The 13,209-nt window shown below is 50.6% G+C and overlaps 1 protein-coding gene across 3 annotated transcripts; it reads right to left on the reverse strand.

Annotated features, from left to right (window-relative positions):
- Positions 1-1,978: 1,978 nt before the first annotated feature.
- On the reverse strand, positions 1,979-10,604 carry TRIM45 (tripartite motif containing 45). 3 transcript variants are annotated; one of them, XM_081112045.1, is made up of 6 exons: positions 9,804-10,604; positions 7,685-8,418; positions 6,080-6,209; positions 5,375-5,489; positions 3,394-3,520; positions 1,979-2,260 (listed from the first exon to the last, which is right to left on the reverse strand). In XM_081112045.1, the coding sequence occupies exons 1-6, from the start codon at positions 10,289-10,291 to the stop codon at positions 2,112-2,114; spliced, it is 1,743 nt and encodes a 580-aa protein (XP_080968171.1). In that variant the 5' UTR covers positions 10,292-10,604; the 3' UTR covers positions 1,979-2,111. The 3 variants fall into 3 exon arrangements, with proteins under 3 accessions (XP_080968171.1, XP_080968172.1, XP_080968173.1); XM_081112046.1 differs by having other exon boundaries at positions 1,980-2,260; positions 3,394-3,554; positions 9,804-10,569; XM_081112047.1 differs by lacking the exon at positions 3,394-3,520 and having other exon boundaries at positions 1,980-2,260; positions 9,804-10,569.
- Between the last annotated feature and the right edge of the window lie 2,605 nt (positions 10,605-13,209).

Here is a 13,209-nt window from a genome sequence, read left to right on the forward strand (position 1 = left end):
AAGCAATTCCCTAAATGCCTGAGGTCATTAGATAATTCAAGGCTGGTCCCTATGGTGCATTTAATTTATCCAACATGTTTGAGAGAGACTGAGATTTTTTTTTTCTAAGTGGTATTTGGTTAAATGGTAAATAATCAGATTTTTATTCATTCAACAAAATATTAAGCTCTACTCTGTGCCAGGAACAATGTTAAGATACACAGGGACAATATAGTAGTTAATAAATGCCAAATCTCTGCCTTCATAGAGCTTACAGTCTAGTATAAGAGGACAGACAATAAACAAATAGAATATATATGGTAGATGGTGATTAAGCCGAGTAAAGGTAACATGGAGTCCTGGTGAGGGGAGGATTGCTCTTTTATACAGTGCACTTAGGGACCTCTCCAGGAAGATACTTGACAAAGCAGAAATCTGGGGGGGGGGGGGGGGGAGAGGGGGGGGGATGATAAGGCTGCAAGACCAGAGTACTTGGAGGGTTTGAGAGCACCAGGCAGGCCAGCGTGGCTGCAATAGAGTGATGGCGTGGGGCGGGCGGGCAGGGAATGAGAGAAGAGCAGGTCATGCAGGGTCTACATGCTGATGTAAGGACTGGCTTTGTTCTGAGTGCCATGGGAATCCATTGGAAGGTGTGGAGCAGAAGCTGATCGCCTGGCAGGAACAGGACTGCAGTAAAGGTATGAGGTTCTATTTCAACACCACTTCCCTTTATCTACTTCCTACTTGTGTGCCCTTACCAAGTAGTCATCTTCTAGGCTCTGGGGGTACAAGATGAATGTGGTATGAAGAGGGAGGAAGGGCACTTCCATCTAAACAGCAAGCTCACATTACAATCCATTGAAATTGTGCCAGTGAAAAGTGGATCCGGTAAAAGGAGGTGTTTATTCTGTGGAAAATATCTATATAGAATGTACCTCAGGGAGAAATAAAAAAAGGTTAATTACCAAAAAGTAAGGAACCAAACTGTTATCGGTGGGGTGTCCTCCATGTCCCCACTGGTTGCCAATGGAAATGGGCTTCTTGCAATGTAACGAGAAAAGGAATTTTTTAAGACTCGCATGGGAGAATGAGTGATACTGGCATGGAATCAAACCCCTGAGTTTCCAAGGTCCCATCTCCCTCTGTCCCGCCAAGAAAAGAAGTCCATTTTGTCTTCAGCAGAGCTAGGCTTAAAGCCAGTGGCCAGGATTCCACTTCATATCTGCACAGACCAATCCAGCATCAGGCTGCTTAGCTGTATTCCCAGTGGCAGTCCACTGCGTGTGGGTCTGCATGGCGAGGGCCACATGGCAATGGGGGGAACACGGGAAAGTGCAGGGAAGCAGGAGCGAAGCAAAAGAAACAAGAGGAATAAGAGAATTCCTTTCGGGAGTTTAACCTTAATATTTTGTGCAGTCATCATGTGACTGCCCTTCCCTTTAGGGCTTATGCAGAGTAATCTTATCGTTTACTCTGGGACGGGCACTGTACTCGACTTGGTTCAGCTTCGTGAGCCGCTCCACCACCACCCCCTTGGTGATGAGAATCTCCAAGTCACTGCCACTGGTCAGCATTTAATGCCCTAGGAGCCTTACAGTGATTTCACCCTCTAGTCAATGATCCTGCTCCTAGGTTTGACTGACAGGCAAGCATCTTTCCTACATCACCCCGACTTTATTGTGTATGTGTCCATCTTCCCCTCCCCGCAGTGATCTGCAGCGAATGGACCGGCGGTCCCCTGGAGAGTGTGAAATTGCAGCTTCCTGGCGAAGCGCCCAGATGGCCATGCTTATAATGTCTGGCCTCCCTTTTGCTCTTTTCGTCTTATTAACTAGCTAGTGACAAGAGTAACAACACTGTCCCCATGATCTCGAAGTTTAAGGGCATAGGTACCTTCATACCCATACAGACAGAAGACAGCCTCCTTTGACATACAGTGGTGGCGTCTTGTGCTCAACCGTCCGCACATACAATCAGTGAATAACTCACAAAAAGTATTTGAGCTCGAGCACCTAGATAAGGCACTTTGTGTTTAATTCTATGCGTTTCTTCAGAATTAACTGAGGCCCGGGGTCTTCTGGTGATCTGAAGCTGTGCCGGCTGCAGCGTTAGCGGGTTGACCTAGGAAGCCATCAGAGTGCCACCGTCCTGAGGAGACTCCTTGCTGTGCTCTGCCCACCTGTCCACGTGCATTCTGACTTCTCAGTAAACTTCCCACAGCATGACCAGTGGGGACGACCTGGGTGGCCTTTGTGTCCATGGCCACAGCCTAGGTACCCACCTGAGTCATACAAAGAGGAGAGGGAAAACCACCATCAGAGTGAAGTCCAGCGGTTACCATGGGAATTAAAACTGGCAACATTCCAACTCCTGGATGTGATAACATCTAATAAAAACCTGGTGAGGGGAACAAACTATCAGATCCCCCTGTAGTCAGGAGGGCTCCCAGGACTGATGACAGCAAATCAAGTAAGGCTAGCTGAAGTTCTGAGAAGAGTGTTATTTTAACATTGTGCTAACTCAAGGAGATGAACTGGTTTGGATTTTAACTCTGAAATAACACAAATAAAAGAGAAGGCTAGAGTAGTGGAAATAAAAAGGAAGATAGATCCTAAAACGTTTATAGCAAAGGGTGCAAAAGCCACTCTTAAGGCCCACCATTGGAGTAACGACACAATAGAATGCTTTTAAAAACTGATCTCTTGCCTGAGCTGACCCCTTACCCCTGAGAAAAGAGTCAGACCTGGTTCAATTGGTTTAATCACGCCCATCCCTGCCTCGTTTGGAACTTCTTTAACCTTTTACTAGTAAAAGGAACAGGATGGGTTAACATTTGTTATCCTGCCAGGCTGCTGGAAAGGGCAGAACGGGAAACCAAGCATCCAGGGAGAAGCAGGGCTCATGGGATTGGTGAACTGTACCAAAATGAAAAGAGCTCAGAACTTGTAAGCTTGCTGTTTCAGTGTTCAGAACAAAGTGGCTTTAAATGAAAGTTCTAGAACCGTGGTACTTGTATCCACAGACTGTATTCTTTCTTTCTTTTTGTTTTGTTAATCCTCACACAGGGATATTCCATTGATTCTCAGGGAGAGTGGAAAAGAGGGAAAGACAGAGAGAAACATCGATGTGAGAGAGACATCGATTGGCTGCCTCCCACATGCCCCTGACCAGGGCCCGGGCCAGGGAGGAGCCTGCAACCAAGGTACGTGCCCTTGACTGGAATTGAACCTGGGACCCTTTGGTCCACAGGCCAACGCTCCATCCACTGAGCCAAACCAGCCAGGGCCACAAACTATATTTCTTAGAAACAAAGCCTAAGGCAGAATATCCCAAACTCAGTGTCCGTGCTAATTCCCATTGCTGGGAGATGGTCCCAGAGGGGAAAGACTCTCAAGTGCGACTGGCCCTCCTTACCTGGCATGGTGCCCCCACAGGCACAGCGAGCAGTTTTCTGGCCTCCACTGGAGCAGAACGTGCAGCAGTGAAACACGCCAGGGTGCGAATGGTGCCTTTTCCTCACGGTCACAGTGAATGGCGAGCCCTTCGGTGTTCAGACCAAGAGCAAAGAACAGCACCTTACGTATGAGTCAACAGGGATGTGCTGAGCATCCATGTCTAAATGGAGTGCAAGTCACAGGGCCTGCCCTTAGAGGGAAACACTCGGGGACAAGAGCTAGCGGGGTGGGCCAGATACAAAGGCAGTGACAGCCAGGAGTCTGCGCTGCCCTCCTGACACCTAGACCACGTGACACCGGTAAACGCTGCCTGTGCTTCCATGTCACTGCCTCGGCCTCTGGCGTCTCCGTTCTCGAGGAATCTCGGGGAGTTAGTGGAGCGCCACAACCACAGGCCCGGACACCCTGTGGTTCTTTCTCCGGTTTCTCAGCCTCACACGTCCTCCCTCACAGACTGAGCTACCTCCTTCCCTTCCACCCCTCCATCCTGGACATACTCATGTACCCACCCATTTATCCTGGGACAGTGGAGATTTGCAAGGGAGAAAGGTTAAGAGCGTGGTTAATAATTCTCAAGTTAGAAACTCCTACCTGCCCCCCTTCCTGCAAGGATAACTTCCACTCTCCAGTTTCTAGCCCATGTTAAGCAGTAAATATTCAGTAAGTGTTGCTATGTGCCTACCCCCACGTGAACCACGCAGTCGGAAAGTACCAAGTCGAGAGTCTAGCCTTTCAGATGTTAAGTCTCCCTGCCTTTAAAGAATTTACAATCTATTTTAAAAATAACTTGGAGTTTTAAAAAATGGGGTCAAATTCTGATTTTGCTATGCAGGTACGGTACGCTTTGACACATTTGGTGTCTCAGTCTAATTCAGCGGTTCTCAACCTGTGGGTCGCGACCCCTTTGGGGGTCGAACAACCCTTTCACAGGAGTCACTTAAGACCATCGGAAAACACATATATAATTACATATTGTTTTTGTGATTAATCACAATGCTTTAATTTGTAACAATGAAATTGGGGGTCACTACAACATGAGGAACTGTATTAAAGGGTCGTGGCATTAGGAAGGTTGAGAACCATTGGTCTAATCAGATGATGATCTGCATACCTAAAAATGGTTTGGAGGAAAAATGAAATAAACGTATGCAAAAACACCTAACCCACTCTGGCACACTGACGTGGCAAGCAACGTGTGGCTAGGGAACAATGAATCTTCTGGTGCGAAGACCACAGGCCTGACATGTCATGACTCTATGGTATTTGTGTCCCTGTCAGTGTTGATTTCTGATTGGGGGGGAACCTCTGATTACACAACTGTAAGCAGAGAGATTCTGCTGGACATGTTGAGTATGGCCCAAGTTTTTAAAAATTCATCATCTCTAACCAGAAACTGTTACATTTGTCTGTGGAGGTGGTATGGTAACCATGGTAACAGTTAAGCATATATGTCAACAGAGAACCACATGGGCAGCAGACAGATGACTAGGCAGTTGAAAGGAGAGGGTGTATGTCTCCCAATCGTATTCCAGTAAGTCCACCATCTGGCCATCGTCTGAACAAAGCTGGAAAATCCTGAGCCAGATTATATTTCTTGAGTGTGTATTCTTGTCTGCTAGTAGATTTCCCCCTGTGATTAAGGCATCTTTCCCAAATTCAGAGTTCTAACAAGCCAACTGGGAGAATGATGAAATACAAGCATCACTGCCCAGAGGTAAAACGGGGCTCGAGAATTCTTAGTCACCAGCATCCTCTGGTAAGAATGAGTCACAAAATCTGGGGCACTTCTAAAGGGAAGGGCAGTAAGAAAGAAGAGAATCCTATTCAGTCCCTCTATACTGCTGATGCGATGAGAAAGGTCTCCATATCCGAAGGCGACAGAACCCACGAGGGCCAGGGGGAAAGGAGCTCAGGGAAGCGTACACACAGGTCTTACTCACCTGCACGTGCTGCTCTTTGACGCAGACCAACACCTTGTAGATGCCAGGCTCCTTGGGGGTGTAGGAAACGCCGTACGTCCCGTCCTTGTTGTCTTGCACCATTGTTCTGACTGGACTGGACGGAGATAAGAGTTCCAAAAAGCCACTCACTCTCACAGCCTGCTTCAGTGCCCACTATTGTAGGATGGAAACTACACCATTAAATTCAACCAAATTTTAAATGTCCCCCAAACAGGGTGCTGCTTCCCCCTGTCTCAGAAATTAATTTCACAACAGAAGGAAGCAAAATAGATGCTAAAGTAATCTGCTGTGTGGATGAATTCTGAAGACCTTACGGCTCTGCTGTGCCCTCCTGTACTCTGTCCTTCCCTTCCCTCACCGGAGCCACGTAGCTCGGCTCCCAATACCATTTAGTAGCCAAGAGGGGCTGAATTTTGAGAAGGGCACCATTTGGCCAAATATAGACTATTTTTCACTCTATTCAAAGCTTGGGATGAAGACAATCGGGCAGATCAGACCTTTGGGAGAGAACTGCATATAGGCATAAAGCCCACACAAGAAAACACATCTGGTCCAGCTGATCATATCATTTTTAATAGCACCACGGGGAGGCAGACGGTAACCACTGCCGTTACCACTCCACTATTACTTCAGACCTCAAGCTTCCAGTGTGTCACCCAGGACACGTGACTGTGTGGTACGGACCTGTCTTTCTTATCTTTAGGGACAACTGCGACTTGAATGTTGTCTCCTCCCCTGCCCATGCTCTCTCCCGCTGCATCCTTGCAAAGCAGGGTGAAAGAGGCGGTCTGTTTCTCCCGGGCTCTGTGGAGATCTGCAAGAGAAACACGTAGTCCTCACCTTCATGGCCAATGCGGTGACTACCTCCCCGGCTCAGACACCGTCTTGCTTTTTCTCTTAGAACAAAAGGTTGTGCTTCCTGCGCATGGTGGTCACCCTGTTCCCTTCTCCCTTCCCTTTCTGTCTGCCAGCACCTGCCTCCTGGGATTCTCTCCTAGTTCTCTCTCACAGCAGCTGCTTTTGGGTCACAGGATCCTGGACCTTAACGGCAGCCCCAAGGAAGCTTTGAAAATATTTAGGATTGGCCTACGTCAGTGGTCGGCAAACTGCGGTCCCTTGAGTGTGGCTCTTCCACAAAATACCACGTGCGGGCGCGCACGTACAGTGCGATTGAAACTGCGTGGCAACACTCAAGGGGCCAAAGAGCCGCCTGTGGCTTGCGAGCCGCAGTTTGCCGACCACTGGCCTAAATATTCAGAGAAGAAAACCTTCAGACCCTGTGAGGGAGGCTGGTATCCCCAACACTACCCTCTCTCAGTGCAGATACTGCCAGAATAGGCTTGGACTCCATGCTAAGAGCCTCCACAATGCGGTAGTTCATGCCAAGGTGCTGGGATATTCAACAGCAAGGACACAATAGAATACTTTTGAAAAAACAATTGGACCTCTTGCCTGAGTGGATCCCCTTCTCCCAAGAAAAGCGCCAGACCTGTTTCTGTTAGTTTAATCATCCACCCCGCCCCCGCCCCCATCCCTGCAGCCCCTAGTCCAGCAGTCAGATGAATGGGTTCAGGATCTACTGTGAGGTCTATGGAGGGTCTAAGAACCTCCTCAAATTGCCCGAGGTAGTGGGTGTTTCTTGGGAAAGAGCATTCTCAAAGGGACCTGTGACCTCCAAGCAGTTCCCAGTTCCTGTGCCGAGTCAGGAGGACTCCAGGATACAGCCTTCCTGGCAGGGCTGATCTGTGACATATACGTGTGAACACCATGCTTCTAGAACAGAACACTGTGGTCAATGATTGTCTTCCCCTACTGACTGAAATGCCTATTGTCTTCTTTTAAATGCCAATGGGAACCAAAAAGGATCTAGAAAGTAACCCATAATCCCTCCCTCCCTCCTCTGAAACTCTTCAGAACTGGATCCAAGTAATCTGGGGCCTGCCTGCTCCCTTCCGAGCACTCAGGATTCTGGCCTGCCCTGAAGTCTACGCTGTTATCTCCGAGGGGTACCATCTCGGCTTTGTCTTCTAATAGAAAGAACATGATCCTTGAGGTCCTGGTTGGTGACTACATTTCTCAACTGGGAAGGGACCAAGCCTCACGCCTGCAAAGGACAGTAACTGTACCCTGACCAGAACAGATCGAAAGAGAAGGGCAAGGCAGGGGGTCATTGTCCTTTAGTAAACTGGCCAGTGGGGAGCTCCTCCTAGCTGAACAGAGGCCTCGCTGAAAAGCTACACATGTCCCTGCCCACTGCCCCCTCAGTGCCAATGGGCAGTGCGTCCCTACCTTTTCCTTGAAGGACACATTTGGCTGGATCGACCTCTTTGGTATTGATGGCGCCATACACTTCATAGCCGCGGCACCGGCCCGCTTTCTCCTGAGGAGAGAAGCATATCTTATCGTTGACTCTGGGACGGGCGCTGTACTCGACTTGGTTCAGCTTCGTGAGCCGCTCCACCACCACCCCCTTGGTGATGAGAATCTCCAGGTCACTGCCGCTGGTCAGCAAGTGCTCGGTGAATTCCACGCCAGTGCGCATGTCTGCCAGCAGCTGCTCCAGCTGTGCCTTCTGCAGCTGCAGGGAGTTCTCCTGCTGGGCCCGTATGTCTTCCAGCTGCTTCAGCAGCTTGTCCCGGTGCTCTTCGATGGCCTTGAGGTAGCCCTCGGAGAATGTTCGGATGTCGGCTGCCACAGCCTCCACCCGCTGCTGGAGGGCGCCGTTTGTCTCTTTGACCTGGGCTAGGGCTTTCTCCAGGGCCTCCACGCGGGGCTGGGTGTTTCTGAGGAGTTCCCGCACGGAGTCCCCATGCTTGTGGATAACGTTGCTGGTGAAGTCACAGGGGTGCTCCCGGTGCGCCCCCACCACGCAGTCTCGGCACACAGGCTGGTCACACAGCTCGCAGAACAGCCTCAGCTCCTCCGCAGGGTGAGCAGGACACAGAATAGCTTTCCTGATCCGGCTGTAGCCCTTCAAGTCCTTTAGGTCCACCACGGTGTGGTAGGTGGTCTTCTTCTGCCTCCTGGGGGCAAGCAGAGTGCAGTCAGGAACCAGAAATGAGGGGACCGTTCTAGTTGGGAAACAGCCCAGCAGTTGTAAGAGCATGGTCTCTGAAGTCAAACCAACCAACCTTGTTCTAACCTCTGACATGATCCTCTCTGATCCCAGTCCCTCATCTGTGCAGTGGGGATAGTGCGTACCTGAGAGGGCTGTTGTACGGGATACAGAGTAAACCTAGGGCTCTCTAGCGCAGGGCATGGCGTTGCAAAAGGTTTCAGCACTAAATCTACATCTTAGAACTTCCCCCAAAGAGTTAAACAAGAGCCACAGCCTCCTCCTCCAGCAAGCTAGAGGTGAGAGCACGGTGAAAACCCAGCCCAAGAAACACCTGGGCCAGATGGCACAGCAGTCAACCCTGGGCCACTGAAAAGCAGCCAGCTGGCCCCAGAAGTCTCCTTTTATCTAAGGTGTTGGTAGAGCATTTCCTTTGACCAGCGCCTAGATCACTCAACGCAGCAAGCTAGAATTTTCCTCAAGAGTTATCAACATTAGAAAGAGTGAAATCAATGATCAGAATCAAAGCTCTTTGAATTCCTCTTCTCTGTAGCTCTCCAGAGATTCAGGGGAACCCCTGGGAAACCATGGTGCCTGCTGGGGCAGAGGAATGGTTGCAGAGAAAACAGGGTCAGCTGTTTAGCTGGCAGCAACAGTCAGAGTTACAAGTTAAAAATAGACCGACGACTACTAACTTGTTCTGTGGGTGAGGCCAGAGAATAAATGGAAGGCAGAACTTAAAGAACTGCTTGACGCTAACCCTAAAACCCTGGTTATTTTCCATTCTGATGTGTTGGAATGAGCCCCGGGGTGCTCCCTGTGACTTCACCTTACACTGGGAAGGCAGCATGGACTAGCAGAAAGCAGATCTGGATTTCAAAGTCAGTTATTACATGTTACCGACTATGGGGCTGTGGCAAGTCACATATTGTGAAGCTAGTTCCTTCAATAAATAGGGGGGAAGCAGTGCCTACTTTTTTAATAAGAGGTGCAAGGATCAAACGAGATTGAGGCAGGAGCCATGCTATTCTATTCATTCTCTTTCCCCAGCACCCAGTGCAATGACCCAGCACGCAAATGGCTGATGAGCCAAGGACACCGTGAGCGTGCTTTGCAAACTGAAAAGGACTATGCAAGCCTTTGATGCTGTCATTACCACAGGTATTATCTAAGGCTGCAGGAATAGACTACCATTCTATAGTATTTGCTCTCAGACTGTAGGTTGCTCTCTGACCTTCCATGGCATTTGAGAAAACTTTCCTTTCCATCTGCTCATCAAGGAGGGATGTCTGTCTCAACACCTCTTTCTCCTCTGCTCATAAGCCACACGAGGTAGGGGTATCCCATCTTTACCTATGGGCCTGGCAGCAGAAATGGCAGAGATTGGCTTTGCAGGTCTGACACCTCTTCTCCACGTCCCTGTCGCTGCACAGGTCACACACCAGGCCCTGGCCTTCCCCACACAGACTCTCCAGCATCACATCGTTCATGGCCAGGTGGTCTATGGTTAAAGCTTGCACTCCACCCACGGGCAGGTCCACCTGCGCATCACACACTGGGCAGAGGATGCCGGTCTGCGGCCGCAGGCCAGGTGGCTTGAGTTCCTGGAATAGTGACCCCTCAGAGCTTGTGTCAGAGTCTCCCCCTCGGATGTCCACTACTGAGAAGGGTTCCAGCTGCTCCAAACAGGTGGTGCAAACTGTGTGCAAACAAGGCAGGAGCCTGGGGGCTTGGAAAAGCCCCATGCACGAAGGGCAGTGCGTCTTGCCGGAGTTCCCAAGGGCAGGCCCACTGGGGAGTTTGCCCATGAAGCCCAGCAGCGGCTTCCTCTTTTCTGACATATTCCCCACGTTTATGCCCAGTATCAGAAAAGGCCCCGGGCAGCTCTGCAAGGAAGTAGTTGATTAAGCCCACCCAAAGCGAAAGCTCCCGGAACGTGAACAGAGACCATGGGGAACCGCTCTCCAGCAAGTCAAAGGGCAAACGGGGCGAGGATTCCTCCGAGGGAGGACCCGCAGCTCTGCCCAGGAGTGTCCCCTCCTCTCCACGGCATCCCATGCCAGACACGCCCACGCCCGCCTCTGCCCCCCAAATCCTCCCCGGAAGCGCTTCCAGGTCCAGGTCTGGCACTAGTCTCGCTGCTTCCTCCTGGACCCCTCCCTGCACCTCTCTACACCCTCCCTCCCTCCCGCCCCACTGGTCCCGCGCCCGACACGCGACAAGAGCCCCCCCTCACCCCCCGTGATGAGGTAGGGGGCCTCCCGCTCCTTCCCCCGACCCGGTCCTGGGGGGAGGGCACAGCGGGCCGGGACGTGGCGAGTCCGCACCGGCTCCTCGGCGGCCACGGCCTCCCCAGGTTTGGACCCCAGATGAGGAAAGGCTCCGGCCCCTCCTCGCACCAATCCCAGCCCTCCACTCAGGAGCGTCCAATCACCGTCCGAGAGGGGCGGCCCGAGGCCCCCACCGCCCTCTAGATTGACACCACCAGCACCCAATAAGCTTTGGAAATCCCACATCGCCTGTCCACTCAGGCGGGGAGGGGAGAACCAAACTGAGGGGCGGGGCGGTGGGAGGGCTCGGGCCTCTCTGGGGGGAAAAAAGTAAAGCGGGGAGTGAGCGGCATAGTAGAGCCAGCGTCACCATTTTACGGGGATTGTCCTCTTTATCTCTGTGGTGACAGAGAGGCCAGAGGACCACTTGATAGGCCTCGGGGATGGCCTCCTTGACGCCCTCAGATTGGGGCCACAAACCCAGGCTGGGCCCTCCCATTGGTGGGTGGATCTGCCAGTCAGCCCAGGGCATGCTGGGAGTTGTAGGACGAGATGTTTTCCTGTTTCCGGCTGCGGCGACGGAAGTTTCCCCTCAGGCCTAGTGTGCCCGCTGCGGCTCGCTGGCGCCGGCATTTTCTGGGACCAAGGGCCCCTCAGTCCCTGGTTCCGGGACCCGATACCCTGCGGCTGGAGAAGCCGCTGTTGCACCCAATACGGCCAGGGGTGAAAATGACCTGTTTGTCGCCCAGAACGGAGCAGGTTTGCCCCGCTGGTTTATCAGCCCCTCCAGGAGGGCCCGCGACTGCTCACAGTGGGAGAGTGGAGGATGTCAAGAAGGGTAGAAATGAGCCCTTGGTGGGCGCACAAGCTAATTGGGCCGACGAGCTCACGGAACCCCCTTTATAATTTGTCTCCTTTAGTAGTGCCCTTACCGGCCGTCTCCTGGTTCGGCCATGTGGGCCTTTGCTGTTCCTGGGATCGGGCGCCACTCTCCCCAGACTCCACAAGTGGCAGCCCTGGCTCACCTCCGCCTTCTGTCTCCAGCCGCGCACCCCTGGCGAGTGGGTTCCGTCTTCTTTGCTCCGTGCACGGCCTTTCCTACCGGATTTGCGCCCAGTGAACCGCTGTGGCGTTGATGGCTTCCTCATCCATATCTACTCGAGGCACAGTGCCTAGAGCACAAGCGTTGAAAAATAAGGAAATCTGGAAAACAACCACAAGAAACTTGTCGACTCCAAAATATGAAGGAAAAAAAAATAACTATTTACAAAACTTAGAAATGTGTAGCCATTTCCAAAATAGATACAACATGCCATGGCCGTGAGTCCAATGCCACTTCTACAGGGGGAGGCAAACGGAGGTTTGCAGTTTGTATGGAAAAGTAATACGATGATGAATAAGTAATAATAGCAAAGGAAGCTGTTTCCTATCCTCAGCTGTAAACCCACGTTTGCATATATAAAACTGGTTCCGGGACCCGATCCCCTGGGGCTGGACTGGGGATCATATATAAAAATGACACGCGATTTCCAAAAGTAAGCATGCCTACAAAGGTCTTAAAATAGTCCTTACCTAGATTTCTTCACCTGCCCTGACTCAGAGTCTGCTGTCTCCATCCCCGTGGGCTGGAGTTGGGTCACACGAGCCGTGCAGACTTGGGTTTGCTATATATCCCCGCCTGAACTTCACCTTCACCTGATGCTTGGTCCTGCTTCATCTCTTATTCATGCCCTATGCCATCTCCCAGGTGGCTGTTCTGAGCTTCTCTCGTTTAAGAAGTACTTTACAATTTACATCAGCATCATCTTGTTCAATCCTTTAACGATTCTTTGAGGGAAATCTCAGAGAAGGCTGGTGGTCAGCCCAAGGTAATACATCTGAAGACTTGAACGCAGCCTTCTAATGCCTTTTCAAAGATTTCACCCCAACCACCTCTTTCTTTCCTTTCCCAGCTTCTTAAGCATCTCAGCAGATTCTTAAAAATTTAAATATTGTAAAGATAAAGTATTTAGCCTTTAATTGAGAAAAGGAAAGCTATTTGGAGAACTCCCTTACCTTCTACTTAAAAACCTGATATATCATATACCTCCTTTCACACCCCTCCTGCCTGCCTTTCTTCTGTTGCAAGGGTAACCCCTCAGGATCTTTGCTCTTTAAACCCAGCCTCTCCTGCCTCCTCAAAACCTTGCTGCTTCTACATTTTCAATCTCTTCTTTAAAAAGAAAATTTTTTTTCAACTGCCGTTTATACTCGGCATTATTTTGCGTTAGTTTCGAATCTACAGCCTGGTGGTTAGACAATCATATGCTTTACAAAATGTCCCCCCTGATATTTCCCGTGCCCAACTGGCACCATAAATATTAATTACAATATTATTGACTAGATTTCCTAGACTGTGCTTCAGAGCCCCATGATTCAGCGCGTTCTCTACTAGTGTATTCTTCTGCCAATAATTACAACCAAGTGTTAAAGGGGGAAACAAATCCCCC

Source organism: Myotis nattereri, assembly GCF_964212035.1.
Source record: "Myotis nattereri genome assembly, chromosome: 18".
Classification (NCBI taxonomy): domain Eukaryota; kingdom Metazoa; phylum Chordata; class Mammalia; order Chiroptera; family Vespertilionidae; genus Myotis; species Myotis nattereri.